At 41.5% G+C, this 19,955-nt stretch overlaps 2 protein-coding genes and 1 long non-coding RNA gene across 5 annotated transcripts in view; all 3 read right to left on the reverse strand.

The window, feature by feature from the left end:
• Positions 1-12,720, reverse strand: part of LOC135348198 (uncharacterized) — a 70,887-nt gene extending 58,167 nt beyond the window's left edge. Inside the window, exons 1-17 of one of the 3 annotated variants that reach the window (XM_064546418.1) lie at positions 12,617-12,714; positions 12,189-12,536; positions 11,859-12,140; positions 11,628-11,804; positions 11,377-11,580; positions 11,114-11,320; positions 10,850-11,010; positions 10,752-10,799; positions 10,603-10,656; positions 10,427-10,474; positions 10,313-10,360; positions 10,225-10,263; positions 9,805-9,976; positions 8,987-9,120; positions 8,613-8,778; positions 6,184-6,334; positions 4,565-4,754 (exon numbers count right to left, since the gene is read on the reverse strand). In XM_064546418.1, the coding sequence (XP_064402488.1) occupies positions 4,667-4,754; positions 6,184-6,334; positions 8,613-8,778; positions 8,987-9,120; positions 9,805-9,976; positions 10,225-10,263; positions 10,313-10,360; positions 10,427-10,474; positions 10,603-10,656; positions 10,752-10,799; positions 10,850-11,010; positions 11,114-11,320; positions 11,377-11,580; positions 11,628-11,804; positions 11,859-11,976 (1,815 nt within the window). In that variant the 5' untranslated portion in view covers positions 11,977-12,140; positions 12,189-12,536; positions 12,617-12,714 and the 3' untranslated portion in view covers positions 4,565-4,666. Of the gene's footprint in view, positions 1-4,564; positions 4,755-6,183; positions 6,335-7,006; positions 7,633-8,612; positions 8,779-8,986; positions 9,121-9,804; positions 9,977-10,224; positions 10,264-10,312; positions 10,361-10,426; positions 10,475-10,602; positions 10,657-10,751; positions 10,800-10,849; positions 11,011-11,113; positions 11,321-11,376; positions 11,581-11,627; positions 11,805-11,858; positions 12,141-12,188; positions 12,537-12,616 lie in introns of those variants that run through there. The other 2 variants (XM_064546426.1, XM_064546410.1) reach the window with 2 other exon arrangements.
• Positions 12,721-17,074: 4,354 nt separating this feature from the next.
• Positions 17,075-18,324, reverse strand: LOC135349432 (uncharacterized). The gene is made up of 5 exons (XM_064547968.1): positions 18,284-18,324; positions 18,051-18,227; positions 17,712-17,997; positions 17,535-17,657; positions 17,075-17,484 (listed from the first exon to the last, which is right to left on the reverse strand). The coding sequence occupies exons 2-5, from the start codon at positions 18,195-18,197 to the stop codon at positions 17,240-17,242; spliced, it is 801 nt and encodes a 266-aa protein (XP_064404038.1). The 5' UTR covers positions 18,198-18,227; positions 18,284-18,324; the 3' UTR covers positions 17,075-17,239.
• A 603-nt stretch (positions 18,325-18,927) lies between these two features.
• On the reverse strand, positions 18,928-19,640 carry LOC135350302 (uncharacterized). The gene is made up of 4 exons (XR_010399107.1): positions 19,423-19,640; positions 19,303-19,370; positions 19,099-19,252; positions 18,928-19,045 (listed from the first exon to the last, which is right to left on the reverse strand). It is a non-coding gene; the product is annotated as an uncharacterized LOC135350302 (long non-coding RNA).
• Between the last annotated feature and the right edge of the window lie 315 nt (positions 19,641-19,955).

Genomic DNA, 19,955 nt, shown 5'->3' on the forward strand with positions numbered 1-19,955 from the left:
CTTTAGACTCTTGTTAATCCGGTCACCCGTGGGACAGTGCAGCTTGGTGGCTGTATTTCAAAAATAGCGGCGGCTAAAAAACGACCTTACCTCGAATCTAATGGCAGTTTTGTCTCGAGGGTAATGAAGGATAATGACTCGTTAATTCTGCTCTCTATTTAAGTGTAATCCAATTTATCTGCCAAACCATACCTAAAACGTCATATCCGACCGTAATAAACATGTATTAAAAACCTTTGAGGCAGCCAGTACTCGAGTGCATGGCCACATTTCAGGGTGAGTTTTGCGCATATCCGTGCCAAACCAAATGGCCAGTATATCGAGGTGGCCGTACTTTAGAGAGCTGGAATAGCGAAAGTCTACAGTATCCTTCTGCCGAGTTATGTTATTGCTTCTGCTAATTAAAAAGCGAAACGTGGATGAGATCAAAATCCTTTTAACCATAGATTGAAAAGGAAGGGGATTGGAAACGAAAATTTTTGCGTGAAACACCCCGCGTTATAGGGCGTGGCTAAAACTACAAAGGGATTATTTTATAGTCAGCATGCTCATTACCTGTCTTGGCTGCCATACATGTGCTGTACATAGAAATGGTGAAATTGATCACTTTTAATGTTGAATATTCTAAAAAGTAAAGAGAATATAGCTCTAAAAGGTCGACTAAGCAACGCAGCCACTATCACTAAACAAATAAATGCTATAAAAGAAGGAATAGCCCTTACTATGAAGTCGTGAGAGGTCAAGGCCCGTGGTGTGTCTAAAAGTATACTAAAGCAGTTTGAAAGACTATACTGCAAACGTTTATGAACAGTAAAGCTTATCCATGGCATGAAACCATTCTATATAGCACTTAGATACATAATAACCGAGTCAAGCAATGTCTTTTGCTGTTTAGGCTTCGCAGCAGGGAAAGAGAAAAGTTGACATGGAGTAATTCAAGCTATACTCAACAAAAACTAAAAACAGAGTAAAGACAGCGGACTTAGACAAGTTAGAGCTTGTCAGTGGTGTAAACTTACTCCTCTAGAGTAACCTCCCAGCCTCTGAGTGATCGCTAGTGGATAGGAGAGCTAGAAACAGTTGAAATACAACCAAAGTATGGTCAAAACAAAAATAATCGCGAGCGCGAAATCATAACGCGGAGTACTGTTTCAACCATTTACACAGGGAGGCCTGCATGGTCGTTTCCAATCCCCTTCCTTTTCAATCTATGTTTTAACTGATGGCACAAGCATTTTAAGTATATGTACAGACAGTGAAATGGGGTGGGGCAGTGGGGCTCCTCTGCAGAGTCAGCAGATCACAGTCCTGATATTATATTTAGTGCCTAACCACATTGGTTAAATGCATGTGCATGGTTTGTGCAACAACACTGCTAAAGTAAGTTAATCCACATGCAGCTGAAATTTATATAGCTAGAGCTCACTATGGCACAATATTCATTCTTTTTTCTCTTCAGTACCTCAGCCTGCCCATGATGAAGAAAGTATAGGACCTTCTTCTTACGAAGCTCGATGAATCCCCAGCGTCTATTCTTACTTTATATACACAAGTTGCTAACTGATTCGCTTGACTTTGAAGCAGTTGCTCGTACGTGACTTTGCTTCCACGTCGAATAAACTATTTTGCTATAGCTCCACATGCAGATAGACTATGTATCCTTCTCCTGTTTATCTCTGAGAACATACAAAATGTAAAAAGTTCATCTCCGGCGGGACGGGAGGGGGGGACCCACTCCATGCGTCGCAAGGAAAGGGTCTATTCCTTTTTTCTGCCCCCTACCTAAAAAATCTTCTTACGGCCCTAAACGTTACCTCTAATTAGATGCGACCCTCTAAATATTCGACACCAGGACTTCAATATAATTTTTAACCTCCAAAAGAAGCGATCTCTGGCTTCGTAATTATTAACGCTTTAAATCGAGGTCTTACGGTACAACGGTAAAATGAGCTTGAACAGTGGTTATTCACTATCTATATAAAGCACAGTTGCACTGGATACTGGAGAACTTTACAGAATTCTAGTAACAACTCAGAAAATCCTAGATTTGCAGTAATCTCAGTTACCCGTGAAGTTCCTGGGGAATAGATTAGCCATCATTAGGCGAGGTGCGGATGTTTAATCGAAATCTACTTCCGTTTCCAATCCCTCTATCCTACATCTATGCTCTAACCAATCAGATTGCAGTATTTATGGTAAACATGATCTAATGGAGGGAACAATCATTAAAGTGTGTTGAGTTTGTATGTACATCGCATGCAATCTATGTTTGTTCTAATTTTCCCTGAGTTTGACCTTCATAAAGTTGTCATAACTTTGCCTAGACTCGCAATCCACTCCCTTTTCTCTGATTGGACGGGGGCGGGAGAAAAGGGACTGGTGACTCTGCATGGGCTACAGCTTGTATGTGTAAATCAAGAATGCTATTAAATATTAATGTCACGTGCAAATTATCCAGATGCGTCAAAGCAGAGTCAAAGCTAAACACATCTATCTAGCCAGCCTTTTGATATTATAGATCCTTGTACCAGTGTCTGTTGTGCCACAACTTGTGGATTAGCATGGAACAGCTGATGAACGTAGAAATCTTGGCAGTCCTTCTTTGAACCGAGGAGTGGCAGCGATTTAAGACAGCTTGTACAAGTCTGACTACTCTCAATTCAACTGCTGCCCTCTGCCATTATCTGTCTTGTATTGTACAGGTTATTAAAAGCTTTAGGCAACCAATGACTTTCGGCTGCCAGTTCTCATCACGTAAAACTAAAACAAGCTAATCTCTGCTGATTTCTTAGATGACTATATCCTAGCTGAATGCCTGATGTCGTTATTACTCCATCATCTTCTCTTTTCTAGCACTAGCATCCATTCTCAAACTGTAGCTAAGAAGCCCGTGATCACTTTTGCAGGCTACGCAATTCTACTTAACCTCACGCAATAATCTCTACCCAAATTCTGGTAGAGACAGAAGCTGTAGCCCAGAGTCACCAGTCCCTTTTCTCCCGCCCCCATCCAATCAAAGAAAAGGGAGTGGCTTGCGAGTCTAAACTTTGTCATACTTTACTGTTTCATATACCTGGATTCCTTGTTAAAAAGCACTTCTATATATCTATACCGTAGAAACTGGATTATTAGCGCTTACTCGACTATATAGATCTATAAGCATATCTTTATTTTAAGCGCATGCTCAACTTGAGGTTTTTATACTCGAATTGAAGCGCTTTTTCAATTATGCGACGGTTATTAGTGAATTGATTCAGCTAATTTTGTTTATCTATGAGCTATATAGTTAGCTTGTACAGTGCAGGATAGCTATATAGCCATCTGAAAGGACTCTCTGGGCATGCTGTTACTATGTCTGATCATGCTGAGAGAATGTGAGACATGCATGGATGAGGTCCTTTTATTCCAAGTTCCTGGTCAATATGAATGTTTTTATAATATAAATTTCAATTATGTATATAAATGAACTGTAAAATGAACTGTAACATAATAGATCCAGTTAGGGTTGCCTGCTTTCCTTGCTTGCTCACTTTCTAGCCAGCTTGCGAGTCAGCACTCATCACAGAGACATCCGGTTGCTGGGTGGGGCTCGAAATGACTGCATTATAGGCGCATTCTCGAATATAAGCGTATAGAGCTCTGCTATTGACCCCAAAAGCGCATGCGCTAATAATCCAGTTTCTACGGTATGCTGTAGAGCTGGTAAGCTCCAACCAGCTAAAAGTTGATCACATAACTTCCGGGGTCGAACTCAATGCAAATAGACTTTATAGTTGGCATTACATGAAGTGTGTTGATTGTCATGCGCTGAAAGCCTTGTCATGTATACACGACAAATTAATAGATAAGCGGTGACAAGGACAATTGACAATTGAGGTTATAATTATGTATGTAGCATTTCAAGTTTTTGTGTAGAATCCAATGATGCGTTACAGCAACATTATAAGTACGCCATAAAAGCAACGAAGCCATAATTGACCACATAACTTCCGGGGTCGCACTCAATGCAAATAGACTTTAGTTGGCATTGTATGAAGTGTGTTGATTGTCATGCGCTGAAAGCCTTGTCATGTATACACGACAAATAAGCGGTGACAGTACAATTGAGGTTATATGTACCATTTCAAGATTTTGTGTAGAATCCAATGATGCGTTACAGCAACATTACAAGTACGCCATAAAAGCAACCAAGCTTCCTACACATGTCAAAAGTCCGAGTACAAAATTTCAATTCAGATGCACAAATGATATTGATGACGTCAAGCTTTGCTATGAAAACACCAATCAGTGTAATCACAGGGGTTCCCCAGTAAATTCCAGACACAACCAATGAGAGGAAGTGACATAGGCAGACACGAAATGACAGGCAACCTCAATTACTTGGAGGGCACACAATTAATCCATGTATCCATAGAAACAAACCAGAGCTATATATACATATATATCATTGTATATAATTTATACAAATTAATGTTCTCGATACATGAGCAGTGATCAAAAAATGTTTCTAAAAGCGAATTGAGAAGAAATAACCTATATGAATAAAACTTTCTTAATGACAATTAAGTGATTGTGACTAAACTATGGGATAACACACTTGAGTTCATGTATTGAGTTGATACTAACAAATTGCACTAAAATTTTTGTTGTATTCTGTACCACACACCTAGTGCTTCGTGTATTGCTTAGAAGGTACCAGGGGTTCGTTGTAAGGGGCTGGTTTAGGGGGACGGGCTGGAACCATCGCACCAGCTCTGTATGGGGGAGAAGGAGATAAGAACCGTTCAAGTAGCTAAGTTAAGCGATACAAGATATGTTGTTATTACAATTTACCTGCACATTATATAGTTGGAACACTCGATATGGGAGGCGTGTACTTGATGCACAATGACATTAGCCTAACCTACTGACACCACCCCATCCCTTTGCAGTGGCGGATGCAGGAAATGTGAAAGGATGGTCCCTGAATTCGGCTCGTTGTCTCACCGCGCTTAGCGCAAACATTTTGGGGTTACGCCCACTTCCGGTCATGTGAGGGCCCTCAGTACAGGCTGCAGTTATTCTCTGGGGCTGGACTGGGGACGTCGGTAGAGCTAGAGGGAAAACTTGGAGACTGCATGCAGTGCTGATATTACATCCTGTGACTCTGAGCCTATTCTTGTTTTCGTTATTAGTTTTTGTATAATTATTATTTTGATTGTATTACAGTAGAAAACCTCGCTAATCCGAATAGAGCGGGACCAGACTCCATCCGAATACATGACATTTCCGGATTAACAGATGTCATTAATTGATTATGAATATCATTAACAAATACATTTTGTACATGTATTATGATATTGCTGTGGCCAGAAGGGAAGCTGCTGGCTAGAATAGTCTTTATCTCAACTTTCTCTCCAATACAGTGAGCTTGTGAGCTCTCTCTTCGTTTTCTTTGCAGTGGCCATAGTCTTGAGCCAGTTTATCAATAAAATTATTGCTGATTCAGCTAAGCAATTTACATTGCGCATGTGCAATACTCTATTCTACTGACAGCCCCTCCTCTTTTTCAGTTTGCCATTTTGTCCGGATTTGCAAGGTTTGGGAATTAAAGGGGTCCGGATTAGCGAGGTTCTACTGTACTGTCTCAGTGTCTGCTGCATTTCAACTTTACCTGCTTTGAGATTGGCATTACAACACTTGGTCTCTTCCTGTTTAAAGTCTTCTCCTCATTTCGTTACTCTAATATTAATCATAGAGCTAGAGCTAGAGCTAGAGAGAGCTAGCTAGCTAGTCTGGTCTGAATGACCAAATGGATAAGGGAAATCCCCATCTCTGTTCAGGGAGCTTCCCTCAATTTTGCTGCTATTGCTATTTGCGAAGATCCAGTTGAGAAAGAAGAAGCTGCCACTAGCTGGGTTTAGCTAGCTTCTGTTCCTTCTAGAGTTGACTGCATGCATGTATTGACCTTAGTACATCTGTAGAGTAGAATAGGTAAAATATGACTGTAAATGACTGTAGATTGCTAAAAATCAATTCTAATATTCTGAGCAAAAGGGGGGTTCCTTTGCTCCCTTGGATCTCCCCCTGGATCCGCCACTGCTTTGTTGAATTAAGTTTTTCCTACAAAAACTTCGGTTGCAGACCACACAATTGGAGTGGTAGTTTCATAGGGGAATGTTTTGTGGCATTCAATCAACTTACGCTTTAGGAGGACGTGAGGGAAGGTTTGGTAGTCCAGGACTGTCATCTGTCGTTGTAGGTGATCGAGAGGGGAGGGGAGGGGGAGGGGCTCGGTCATACTTGTACACAGTATTTGGTACCGCCTTCATGTTCAACTCCACTGGGAGACGACCTGTGAGCGTGTGTGTGTGGGTGTGTGTGTGTGTGTGTGCAGTGGCGGATCCAGTATTCTAGCTCAACCCATTCTTTGCAACTTTCACGAAGTGGGTGTGGCTTAGAGCAGAATAGCAGACAATCTAGCTGAGACTTTTTGAAGCTGAAGAGCAAGATGACTTCATGCATTTCTGCTATTTGCTGCTACTATGTATGTCATATTGTTGATAATTATAGTCATCTTCAAACCCATGGCCAGAAAAACTACACTGATTGGCCTTAAAAAAACAGTTGACCTTTTGTAAAAATGTTTCTTTTAATTGCCCCTCCCCCCTTTTCAAAAGTCCTGGATCCGCCCCTGGTGTGTGTACTATAATTGGAATTTTAATCAATCTTGAAGATAGAGCCATTATACACATGTAGGAAGTAAACCTGTCGTATGATATAAGTGATCCTTCTAGCAAAGCTTATTTAAGGATTGCAGATCTCTGTTCTAGCCCATAAGTTAGAGATGAAGTGACTTAGTCTGTGTTTAAAACACTCTCTATAGTAAAGTTTGTGAGGCAATAGATGACTTCCATAAGCCTTCCTTAGCTGATTTATCCATAGATAAACGAAAGAAAGGGATAGGCAACGCCCAGCACTTCCGTTGGATGAGGCGAGCTGCTAAAAAGGGGCGTGTAATGAGCAAAAGGGGTGTGTGCACTCAAAATGTCAGTAAAGAGTTTGTAGTATTATAGCAAACTGTGCTCTTGAGGAGACACCAGATACACTTAGACATAGGCTATTAATCTTTTAGAGCTACTATATGCAAAGTGATGAGAAAGTGAGCTCCAAAGGGGGTGTCAGTACACTCTACAAACCATAACAGGTCTGTTCCCAAGTCCTTCAAATGCCATCTCTTCGATCACACAATACAGATAAAGATACTTGTGTTCCACTTTCTAATACCTAAACTGTATCTTAGAGTACTTCAAACTAGATTACCATGTACAGTAAGAGCAGGAGAGGTACGCAAACTTTCTGGACTTTGGACAAACGTTTCATGGTGCTGCTACTACTTCACTGCATTGAGAGCTGGAAAATATGCTTTGTTCCATGCAGTTATAAACACACTTTAATTCTGTGAAACGTACATGTTATAAAATTATTTCATATTGGAGATAGAGGTACATAAACTGACAAATTGGTGTTTTTTCACACAAATCAAGCTGAATAAAAGAAAGCTCGGCACTAACATAGCAGCTGTAGCTATCAGTAGTGCTGGGTGTATGTGTGCATGATGCTTGATTGCTTTGAATTTCTCTTTTAGGCCCCCTACGAGAAAAATAAGCAGATATAGGGATCATTGTGTACTTTCTTGAGCGCAACAAAGTAAACAGCAGCAGGTTGAAGTGCCTCTTATAAATTTTATTTTTATGTTGGTCCCAGCATAGATTGAATAGGGAGAGGGATTGGAAATGGAAGTAGCGTCACGTGACATTTTACATTGAATTTGCAGCATAGCACTAGAGAGCTTTTGATGTCAATCCGTGTTACGGTTGCTCAACACGCGGGAAACAATGTTTCATGATTATGATCACTACAAAATATTCAGAGCCCCCCTAAAACGTCATTCTCATGCCCCCTAATGGTGAGCATTAGTTGGAAAAGAAAATATACATTTTTGACTTTTGTGAAGATAATAATAGCTAGAGGTACAAAACGTTCTTTGTTACGCTATGAGATCTTTATGTACCTAGAATGCTAGCTTCTAAGGACACTCCAAGTGATACTCTGGTTTCTGGTCCACCGCCCGCATCAGATTTTATTCTTGGATTTCTATCTCATTATTGGATTTCTATCTACTACGCATGCGCAGAATGGTCCATGTGGCACAAAATAGTGTGATAATGATATTCATTTGCAAAATAATGAGATTCATAAGGTGAAATTGATATAATGAGAAAAGCCGCCCGCCCGCATGCAATTAGAAAAACTTCAGGACCAGAAACCAGAGTGTCACTTGGAGTGGCCTAATATAGCTAAGACTGTGCAACTCATCGGTGTACTGTGTCCCATATGGTCTCAAGTGTCAGTTGGAAGTGCAAGTTTTAGTACAAATGTAGTATAATCTAGCAGACAGTCAAGGGTACCAGATTATACCAACGTTAGATACACAGCCTCGATTACACCAAGGCGTAGTGCGGATATAATTCGAGGTAAGTTCCGTTTCCAATCCCTCTCCCTATTCAATCTATGGTCCCAGTCCTTAATGCACCTGATCGAGAAGTAACACACATGAAACCACTATTCACCAGTATCGTAGATAGTCATAAGCTCCTTTGACAGTTGCTCTTCTCCGATATGACTAAGATGACCAGCCAGCTCTCTCCAGGTTGGTCGCCCAGAACAGCTCCTCAACCACTGGTCGATCACCTCCGTTAGACAGCCACTATGGTTGATTCCACATGAATCCTCGATCTAAAATGAGATATTTGAGTGAGTTATACCAACAATAGATTGGCACTTCTATTTGTACGATTAAGGTGTGACCAAACAATGGGTTAGTTATATGACTTTTAAGAAAGTTATTGTTATCAACTTTCATCATGTAAAAACAACAACACATTCCTTCACACCACGTACAGAACAATGATTGACCCTTGATAGATTTAAGATTAGTAAGTACCTGTTCAATCATTGTTTCAGGCAGCCTCATAGTCTCAGCCAGCTCCCTCCATTTGTGGTCCATTGACCTGATCTGCACCAAGGCCTGGTCAATGTCCAGGAGCTTGTCCACATCAGGCGGGGCTGGGGCTGAGGCTGTGTGTGTGTGTGAGAGAATGTGTGTGTGTGTGCGTGTGTGCGTGTGTGCGTGTGTGTGTGTGAGAGAGAGAGAAAACTGACCTCGCTAATGCAAAGAGGCCACCTAAAACATAATATTATTTCAGTACGCTATATGCTTCAGGGCAGCCACTACAATTAGGTCACCTGTCACTGGAGGAAGCAATGAACACTTTCTAACACCCAAGCCATGAATACCATTGAGGGGAGTCTATAGCAGCTATATCTTGGTGCACCAACTCAGTGTGTGAATTCACATAACAAGGTTAGCTCTCAATCACCCACTGCTTTAAAAGGTAAGGGTAAAGCCAGAAGCTGTAAACTTGACAGCTTATCAAAGAACCACTTCCACTGGTTCCTAATCAGCTAGTCAGGTGATGGGATTCTGCCATTTCGGCTGATTAAGAAGAAGTATGCTGTAATGTTGTCTGTTCCTGGTAGTTTTAATTAGGATGCTTCTATCTTGTCTTTTCCAAGTGTTGTTTTGCCTGTCTACCAGGAACAGACAACACTATATACAGCTTAATCATATGGAAATGGGAAAAAATGAGGATCTCGCTAGATGTCTCTAACTACCAGGAACGGACGCACTATGGTACATTCTAACATATCTGGTACACCTATCAACAATGACTCAAAGCCTAATCACACAAACAGACTCACCTGTTGGGCTGGCGGGGAGGGTGGCTGCCTTGGCTTGCTTCCTACTGGTGGCAGCAACATCCACAGTGGCGTAGGTGACGTGGTGCTGGTCCACTGTGGCAGTCGTGTTGCTGCCTTTCTTGTGGGGCTGGCTGGAGCTAAGGGCAGCATAGACCACTGGCTCCACTGTAGCCTGGGGTGTCGGGAAACAAACAGTGTCAAGAATATATTTCAGTTACAGATCTGTACAATGTGATGCAGGATATTGCGGTAAAGTATTGTATTGGTGTACATGCACCACAGGACACGCACAAACAGTTTCTTTATGAACCAAAGATGATTTGTTTTAACTTGAAATAAGTATAGTTAGAATGCCAACCAAAACAAACACCCATTAGTCACAATACTCTCACTAATGACTGCACACACACACACACTCACCACATTGCCGAGCTGGCCATAGCCGGGGAGCCTCTGAGTCTGCAGGAAAATGGAATGCAATGAACAATTGTGTCTAGATGAAAATTACCTGTTTAGTGTTCATTGTACTGTAGCCTTCTGAGTTGACTCCTATTTTCTGTAAGGAGGAAAAATAAAAAATCAATGCTTTGTTCAATAGCTCCAGGTATATAGTGTTACGTACATTGTCTGAGTTGAGGACCACCTCATCGTAAGTTAGTGCTCCAGCATCCTATACATTATAACATATAGAAAGTGAGTGCACTACACATTTTTTATATGCCATAAACCAATTTTTGGCTAAATGTGAGGTACCATGGTCTACATGTATATAGTGTAAACTGACTGAGCTCTTCTCACCGGGCTACGATTGACTCTGCTGTAACCCTCAGAGTCAGGAGGAGGAGGTTGGGCCTGACAGAGAGACAGAACAAGAAAGTGGGGAGAGACACATTATTTAAGTTACTTTCAGCATCATAACGTACAGCAGCAGCAAAAAATCAACTCACTTTCTTTGCATTCCTTGGGCCGTCATGCCTCAGCTCACTGTAGTCTCCCTGAGCAGTGACACATAGATACACACTACACACCGAGTTTATGATCTTACCTGAAGTCCCGACATCTCCACCACATCTTCATTGAGCTCGTCTGATTTCTGTCTCCTCAGTAAGCACAGGGCAATCACCACGATGAGTATGAGACACACCAGCACCAGTGTTCCACCAAAAACACCACCAACTATAAGTCCAATAGAGGGGGGGACAACAGCTGCATGGAGCAGGGAAGGAAATCAATGACGCTCATCACAATGGATATGCACGTACACAGTATACAATACTTTCATACACATAGAGGCTGATCAAGTGCTTACTTTCAGTTGTTGGGGGTACACACATGATTGCCTCAGGCTCAGTGCTCCAAACTCCAGCGTTAGTGCAAGTGATGGTGTTGGGTCCTGTCAGTGAGAGTCCATTGTCACACCGGTAAGTCAGCACTGTTCCCTCCAGCACTGTCTCATTCAACCTCTCATAGTTCAATATGGTTCCGTTGGATGGCTCCTCAGGGAGAGAGCAGTTTACTGTGGTGAAATGCGATATAATTAAAAAATGCACACTAAAAAGTTTAGCTGCTAACCAAGCATGTCTCTGCAGGTGATATTAGTGTCTGGTCTCCAAGTTCCCACTCCACCTACACTCTCACATGTACTGGTCATAACACCAGCCGGGAACAGTCCTTTGTTACAGCGATAGGTCACCTCTGAACTCAATGGGAAGGGTGGTGCCCCACCACTGATATCCACACTGCCTCTGAAAGGAGCAGGAGAGCCACAGGTGACCTCTGAGGGGGTACTAATAACAGTCTGATAGTAAATCGATCTACTTTACCTGAGCTACATACGTAAGTGGTAGGATCAAGTGACCATCGTCCATCACTCTCACAGGATGCTGTTACCGTCTGTCCATTACAAGTGAAGCTCAGGGTTGATTCTAATAGTGCAGGCAGTGGAGGAGCACCAACGATGGTCACTTGGTCCGCAGGTGTTGGGTTGGAGGGGCAAACAGCTGCATCAGATAAACGTACACGTTAATAGTATAAATTTCAGCTTAATAGCTAACCAATAGATGGAATCATCACCATTACATCAGTACTAGAGCCAGCACAGTTGACAGCTCTAATAGACACATTGTAGGGAGTGTTATACGAGATGGTCATCTGTGCTGAGGTGGTGTCCATGGTTACTGGTGACCCGGAAAGAGGTGTTGGGGAGATGGTGAGGACATACCTGACAGACACACCACCAGTAGAGGAGGGAGGGTCTCACTCTACATTGATAATGGACGAGTTGATTTGATTTTGACTAGTGGACTGTCTTAGGTTGAGTGGAAAGGTTGGAGCAACTGCAATTCAAGAGATTAGTCTCAACAGAATATTGGCTAAGTACTTACCAGCAACTATGACATCGACAGTAGCTATTACATCACCACCACCACTAACAATTGTACAAGTGACATTGCTATCATCCAGTACAGACACTTCACTGAGGTTGATGAGAGTGGAAGTCAGAGTTCCACCATCATTGCTCACAAGAACAGCCTCAAACATGATCACTCCAGATCCAAATGTGTCCCTTCGACCAACTCCAGAACCAAGCAAGATTGCACTTTGTACATACATCAACCCAGATTCCGCTGGAGGAGCCACTTGCCATCTCACTGAAGTACCAGGCGAAGAGCATGTGAACAGAACTGCCTCTCCAGGACATGCCACACTAGTGTTGGACACCAGAGAGGCCTCTGAATTAATAGGGGGTAAAGTAGTGTTGAATGTAAATTGGTATTCTATCTTTAAAGAATAATATTTTGATCTGTCTCACCTACAGCTGAAAGCCCAATTGCAAAAACAAGTAGGAGAGATCTTCTGACAAAAAACTCCATTGTTTAAAGCATAGTATCTATGGTTAAAGAACTCGCAACCATCTCCCAGCTAAAATTTTTATAGGCGTGTTGTGTAGGGGTGCATGGAAAAGAAGGAAACGGAAAACGGAAACGGAAACGGAAGGCGGAAATGGAAACGGAAGGCAGAAACGGAAAACGGAAATATCTCAGCTGTGTAAAGTTAACGACCATTACCATTCTGTGTTTTTTGACATGAATCATAGTACATTGTTGTATGAATATCGGGATGTAGAGAGCTGAGTTGTAGGAAGCCTATCTAGCTTCAAGGAGCTTCAAGGAGCAATAAAATAAGGTAACTTGAGACAAGGGGGTGCTCCAGAGCATGCTTCCTACGCCCCTGGTCGATCAGAGTGAATGAAGTGAACCTGTTTGACTGATATGAAAGTTGAGCACATGGAAAAGCAGTATAGGAGGTCAGAATCTGAGAACTGAATACATCCAGCTTTCGCAAGTAACAGATGACGTCAGGCAAGATTGTATGGAGAAGTAAGACCCTTGCAAAACATGGACTCTGCTGCAACATTGCATGGCAACTTGATGGCTGAACCTTACACAAGATTGTAATTATGTTGGAGAGTAATACCCTGAGATACAGCTGCAATGGCTGAACTAACAGTACTGCATGGTAGCCTTGTACTTGTCCGGTTTTCGGTTTTTACTTCACTTGCTTCATGTTCACTCTCATGTTTATTTATTGATTTATAATTATATTCAATTTAAAACACAGAATGGTAATTAAACTGATGAGAGTGAAGTGAACATGAAAGCATAAAAGCACTGTACTGATGAGAATGAAGTGAACATGAAGCACCCCCTTGTCTCAAGCTACCTTACCTAGTTGCTCCTTGAATGTCATAGCTAGACTAGATTGATAGGCTTCCACACAGCACCCCTTTACAAATACATCTTCTGCTATCAACTTTCACTACTGCAAAAAATACAGAATGGTAATGGTCGTTTCCGTTTTCCGTTTCCGTTTCCGTTTTCCGTTTCCTTCTTTTCCAACCCGTTGTGTAGTCTTAGACTCGCCAGCCAGCCCTTCCCCTCGGGGTAAGGGACTGGTGGATTGACTATCTGAGAGTTGTGCCGGTGGAATTTTAATGAGTTGCATGACATCATGTACGACATCATCATGTGGTTTGTTAGTCTCATGAATCAGCCGCCGTTCTTTTGGAACCACCGTCTGAGCACTCTTGTCATCGTTTTATGTGCCAAGACGGAATTCCGTCTTGACCAATCAAATTGCAGAAGTCCAGTCAGGTGATGAACTTGGAGGCAGCAAAGAACTGCACTTTGCTCAACGCATTTGGATAATCATTACGCATGCATTACGCATGGTAAACACTTCATACATAGAAGCTGCTACGAAGCATAAGCAAGGCAAGCAGGGGTCCTTGGGCACAGATTTAGCACCACAGCAAAACACAAGTAGAGAGAGATGCCTTCGCTTGGCGATTTGTATAACAATTAGGAAATATGTGTGGGCGTAAGATAACGATTTAATTACATTCCATTGGTTTTGTGAGCAATCAACATTCCATTTTGAAATGACTTCATGACAAGAGTGCTCAGACGGTGGTTCCAAAAGAACGGCGGCTGATTCATGAGACTAGTGGTTTGTAATGTCTGACATTGTTGCAAATGGCTAATAAGCTCCCCTGGCCTTGCTTAGTTTGTGGCAGAGAAACCAAGAAACTATGAGAACTGGTGGTAGAAGGCTACTGTCAAGCCCTTTCCATTCCCACATACTTTCAGACTGGAAAGATTTTCTCCAATGTAAGACATTGTCACAAGTGGTGCAAATTAACTTGACATGCTCCTCCATTGCTAGTACTTATACTTCTTGACTGTGCAGCAGTGCAGCTGGAGCTAGCTAGCTAGCTAGCTTTGTGGTAATTGGTCAATTGGTGATACTTTGCAAATATGTTTTTCTCAAGAACCATTCAACGCAGCAAGAATATGAAGATTTATATCTATAGCTAAGACACTGTGCTACTGGATCCTGCTATAGCCTAATCTTGGAAATTGCACTATCCACAGTACACATGCATTTATGTGGTTCATTTACCTGAGCTGGCTGGGGCCTGGTGGTGCAAGAATCAGAACAAAGAGCTATCAGGTGTATGTAGTACTATTCAGGCTGTGATAATCTAAGGCTGCATGAGGTGGCGTGTAGCAGGTTTAAAGCCCACAACAGTGCCACTCTGTCGCTTCCATGCAGCATCTTGCCGCACCAAGAAATTGGGGTTGTGACGTCACGTAGCCGTGCACGCGATAACTAAAATTCCAAGTGAAACTACCGTGAGTCGAACGGCCAAGGCAGTTTTTTAATTAAAAACAGGAAGTGCTTCCTGTCACTCAATCTGGCTTGTGGTTTTGAGCTTGTAAACTTGCAATGACTTCTACCTACTATATTATATTTGCACATACTATTTATGCCAATATTATCATAATTATTATGCTATTCATATTCTATAGAATGTGTGCTTTCTAAAGAGAGCCTAAAATGATAGCTACACAGTCATTATCAGCATACAGTTGGCATTGTTTGATGGTTACTAACATTTTGTGGTTTTGACCTACCTCTAGCCTACCCATAATTGCTCACTATAAGTGGGTAATTTGACACACAACTCAATGCTTGTTGGCCAAACAACAACACTGTTAGAACTGGGGTGTAATTTAAAATCCGCCCAACTATACTTGACACTATCCATGTACATGATCTAGTTGGGCGTGGCCCCTCGTTTATCTATGGTGCAGTGCAGTACAGTGTAGTAGTAATCTAGTCTAGTCATGGCTCTTCATGTTAGCCCTGATGAAATGATCAAGTTTCTAACAATATTGGAGATGGTATAAGGACTATTCAAGTGGAAGATGAACAAGGAACTTCCAATGTGCACAGTCTACTTCATCAGTGTGAAGACATTCTCGAAGTTGTTGTTTATGCCTCTGACTTGTTTCCAGCTGGGTGTGGAGATGCCATTGTTGATGCAGTAACAGAAGTGTATAAGTATATTGAAGTAAATTGCCTAAGAGATAGTCACAGAAGAGGGAGACCTTGTGTGAACGTGTCTGAGACTCAGTTGGAGCACCTTTTGTCGTTTGATTTTAGAGTTAGAGATATTGCACACGTGCTTCATGTATCTGAGAGCACTGTCAAGCGAAGAATAATACAGTTTGGATTTGAAAACAAATTACAGCGCACAGACATCTCCGAATCTGACTTGGATATTATTACTGCTGATTTTGTTCACCAGTTTCCAAACAGTGGACAAAATACTTATATATGATGGTTATCTAAGAGGGAAAGGGATAAGAATACAACGATATCGAGTAAGAGAGAGCCTTTCTCGTATTGATGAAACAGGAGTACAAAGACGTCTGAGACGAGCCTTACACCGCAGGAGATATAGTGTACCTATGCCTAATAGCTTGTGGCACATAGATGGGCACCACAAATTAATACGCTGGAGAATAGTAGTGCATGGAGGCATTGATGGTTTTTCTCGATTACCAATCTATTTAAAAGCGTCTACTAACAACAAATCTGAGACTGTACTACAGTGTTTTTTGCACGCTGTTTCTTGTTATGGTTTACCTTCACGTGTGCGGTGTGATAAAGGAGGCGAAAACGTTAAAGTCTTAGAATACATGCTTTCAAATCCTGAACGAGGTCCTGGTAGAGGTAGCTGTATTGTAGGGAAAAGTGTCCACAACCAACGGATCGAAAGATTGTGGAGAGACGTATTTGTTGGTTGTCTGTGTATGTTTTACCGGTTGTTCTATGCTCTCGAAGACAACAGTTTATTAGATCCTACAGATGAAGTGGATATATTTGCATTACACTTCGTGTTTCTTCCACGTATTCAACAACAACTAAATGTTTTCCGCGAGAGCTATAGCCATCACAGATTGAGAACTGAAGGCAATAGGACGCCATACCAGCTTTGGATAGAGGGAATGACCTCACTAACAACAGATGGAGCAGCATTACAAGGAGTATTGGATGATTCATCAATTGTAAGTATTAGTGATGTGTTTACCTTCATTAGTTTACGAAGTCTGTGCATGTAGTACGATGTACAAAATGTATTTGAAACTGGTGGGTCAGAGTATAAGCATTGTGTTTAATTATTTCCTAACTATTATTACAGGGAGATTATGGAATAGATTGGAACGGCCTCCCTTGTATCGAGTCCCAAGATGGGGTTGCAGTCCCAAGCACTAATTGCCCACTGTCTGATGCACAGTTTAGTATGCTTAAAGAAGAGGTGAACCCACTTGCTGTTTGTGATGACTATGGCATATTGTTGTTTGGTCGCACCAAAGACTTAGTAGCTAGATGTCTGTCTATTTAGAATGATGTAACATAATGATATTGAAAGAATCATGATAAAGTATGAAAGTGATACAGGGTGAATAGAACACAAAAAGAGTATAATTATGTTCGAAAGAATCATGATAAAGTATGAAAGTGATACAGGGTTAATAGGTTTTGTCAAACACAAAAAGAGTATATGTTCATTTTATTGCAGTGCTTATAGGCAACCAAATCCTCCATGGTTTTTCATACCATATACCATTTTCTTTTTAAACTCCTCTGGATTGTTATAATACTTGGAGGGCAGGGTTAGCTCCAACGCACAAGTGGACGACGTGGGAAACACATTGGTATCGTTAAATCTCAGACCCAAAGAGTTATCAAATCCCATCGGTGGAACAGACTCTGAACCAGTAGTAAAAGAAAGAATGGTCTTAAGACTGACAGAATCCTCCGAGTCACCTACAGTATTAGCCTAATGATAACAGGCACACTGCAATTATAGTTCATACCTTCAACACATTCACAATCGTACAGAAAATCTACAAACAGCATGTAAGTAGCCTCTTCTTTAGCAAGATCATTTGAGCCCTTAGGTGAAAAGTGGGTGATTTTGAACATGGCCTTCATGGTCTCTGCAATAATTACAACAAAACTAATTATGGTTACCAGTTACACACGACACTTACCAGCAGTCAGAACTTGTGTGTTATTGTGCACAAATAGAGGCCTCATTAGTTCAGGGTACTTCACAATTGCTTCTCCCACACCGTTCACTTGCAATCCCTCCTTGAGCTGGTTAATCTCTGCTAAAGACTCGAGAAGAGTGTAGTAGAGTTTTAGTGTCTTCACTATCTCAACTTTGTCTGCTTGCGTCGAGGTAAAAAGTGGCTTGCTGTACCCGGCATTCACAATGGTGTCACATTCATCAAGGATACAATCTTTTAGGTCTTTGTCATCAGCAGCATCATTGATCTGCAGGTACAGTGTTGAATTATACACATAATTATATAGATAATATTATATACCTTCTGAATAAGGATCCGGACGTTAGTATTTGGTACTTCTTCATCAGGTATGTCAATATCACAGATTTTAACACCACACAAGTATGCGTAGAGACTACTTCCAAAAAAGGAGAAACCACTACCACCCTGAGTGATTCCCATGGTCATCAATTTTCCTACGAGAAGAAACTTCTCACCCTGTATAAAAAAGTGTATGTCAGCGACTACGCATACACACTTTTACATCAAAATACCTGCAAAGCCAATAAATCGTGCCGCACAACCTTACTGTTCTCATCAGGGGCGTAGGCAGACTTTTGAGACAGGGGTTTCTGCAGAAAAATCAGCGGTGCGATAGCGCCGCGAAATTTTTGTGGCCACGCCCACTTCCGGTACCACACCCTCTTGATTGGGGCACACCTACTGTTATTGACTATCTATTGTTCATGACTTTTTTTACATGTTTGTGAGAAGCTAGCTAGCTATAGACGTAACATACTAGGCATGCAGGTGCCAATTGTGTATTGCTAGTCTAGCTGAGCAACAATTAAATGTCATTTACCTGAGAGGTTTCATGTGGCTGAGATTGTTCTAAACTTGTACACTTCCTGAATAAAGTTGTGCTTAGAGCTAAGTCTGAGAATACTGGAGCATTCAGGATTGATACTAGATCTAGAACTTAAGTCTTGGTCTTCTTTGTTTGAGGTAGCTAGCTAGCTGAGACTAACTAGCTGAGACAAAGCCAAAGTGAAACGCTTCACGGTGCTGCTCTGATTATTGATTTGCAGCCACGTGTGAAAAGATGGGCAGGGCTGCATGATTTCAATTATAGGGAGCCCTGCCCAATTTTCTCAGCAGCTCCTGGGGGGGGGTTTCTGGGCAACCAGGAAACAATGGTAGCTACGCCCCTGCTCATGGCCCTCAAACATGGACTGAGCTATCTCTTTCCCCAACAGGCACCAAAACTCCCTGGATGGGCCTCCACCATCTTCTGCTTCCTCACTTACAAAGTGAACCTTAATTAGAACATAATGTAGAGTGTTTATACACCATTAATCCTTATTCTAACCGTCAATGTCTTGATGCTTGTAAATGCAGGCCGCCTTGCAGCTCTGAGTGCATCTACTAACACATGAGTGCGTCGTATTGGGATCTGATGATATTCCTTGAACCGATACTCAGACAGAAGCTTCAGCAAGCAAGAAAGAGAGCTGACCATCACACTGCACACAGTACAGGTATAAAAAGTGTTATAGTGAAATTTAAAGCTTACGATTTATGTTGAGTATCAGGTTGCTTGCTCTCTGTCAAAGCCTGTTTAAGTAAGGCATCCTCGATCTCCTATAACATTAAATCAATATTGTAACACTAACTTCACTAAAAGGATACTAACCTCAAGTAGTCGATAGATGTCAAGTAGCTGATAGATGTCAAGTAGTTGATGGATGTCAACTAGCTGATAGATGTAAGTATACGTAGCAGTAGATGTCAAGTAGTCGATAGATGTCAATTAGTCGATAAATGTCAGGTAGTCGATAAATGTCAAGTAGTCAATAGATGTCAAAAGTGTACAAGTGGGTAAAGATCGATGTGTGCAAAGCAACCGATAGATGTGTGCTATGGAATAACGCCATTTGCGACAAAATTCAGGCAGAATCTGATAGGGTGTGCATCCAATATAAAATCGATTTTTGAAGATCGATTTTTAATAATCGATTTTTTACAGTTGATTTTCGATTTACACGTGAACGATCTTTGACAATCGACCTGATAATCGATTATTGAAATTCGATTTTTGATAATCGATTTTTAAAAATCGATTACAAAAATCGCAATTGATTGATATACTAGCCTCGAATCCAGGCCGATTTTAAAATGGATTCAAGGCTACAGTTAGGCCGCCCTTGAAACTCAGAACATGCACAA

Source organism: Halichondria panicea, chromosome 1 (genome assembly GCF_963675165.1).
Source record: "Halichondria panicea chromosome 1, odHalPani1.1, whole genome shotgun sequence".
NCBI classification, from domain to species: domain Eukaryota; kingdom Metazoa; phylum Porifera; class Demospongiae; order Suberitida; family Halichondriidae; genus Halichondria; species Halichondria panicea.

Excerpts from the sequence above, each read along its gene's own strand:
- LOC135349432 (XM_064547968.1), bottom strand. The coding sequence starts at position 18,197 with ATGACCATGGGAATCACTCAGGGTGGTAGTGGTTTCTCCTTTTTTGGA. Across the intron at positions 17,998-18,050 it reads TCCGGATCCTTATTCAGAAG|ATCAATGATGCTGCTGATGA; the intron begins GTATATAATATT and ends CTGTACCTGCAG. Across the intron at positions 17,485-17,534 it reads CGATTGTGAATGTGTTGAAG|GTGACTCGGAGGATTCTGTC; the intron begins GTATGAACTATA and ends CTAATACTGTAG.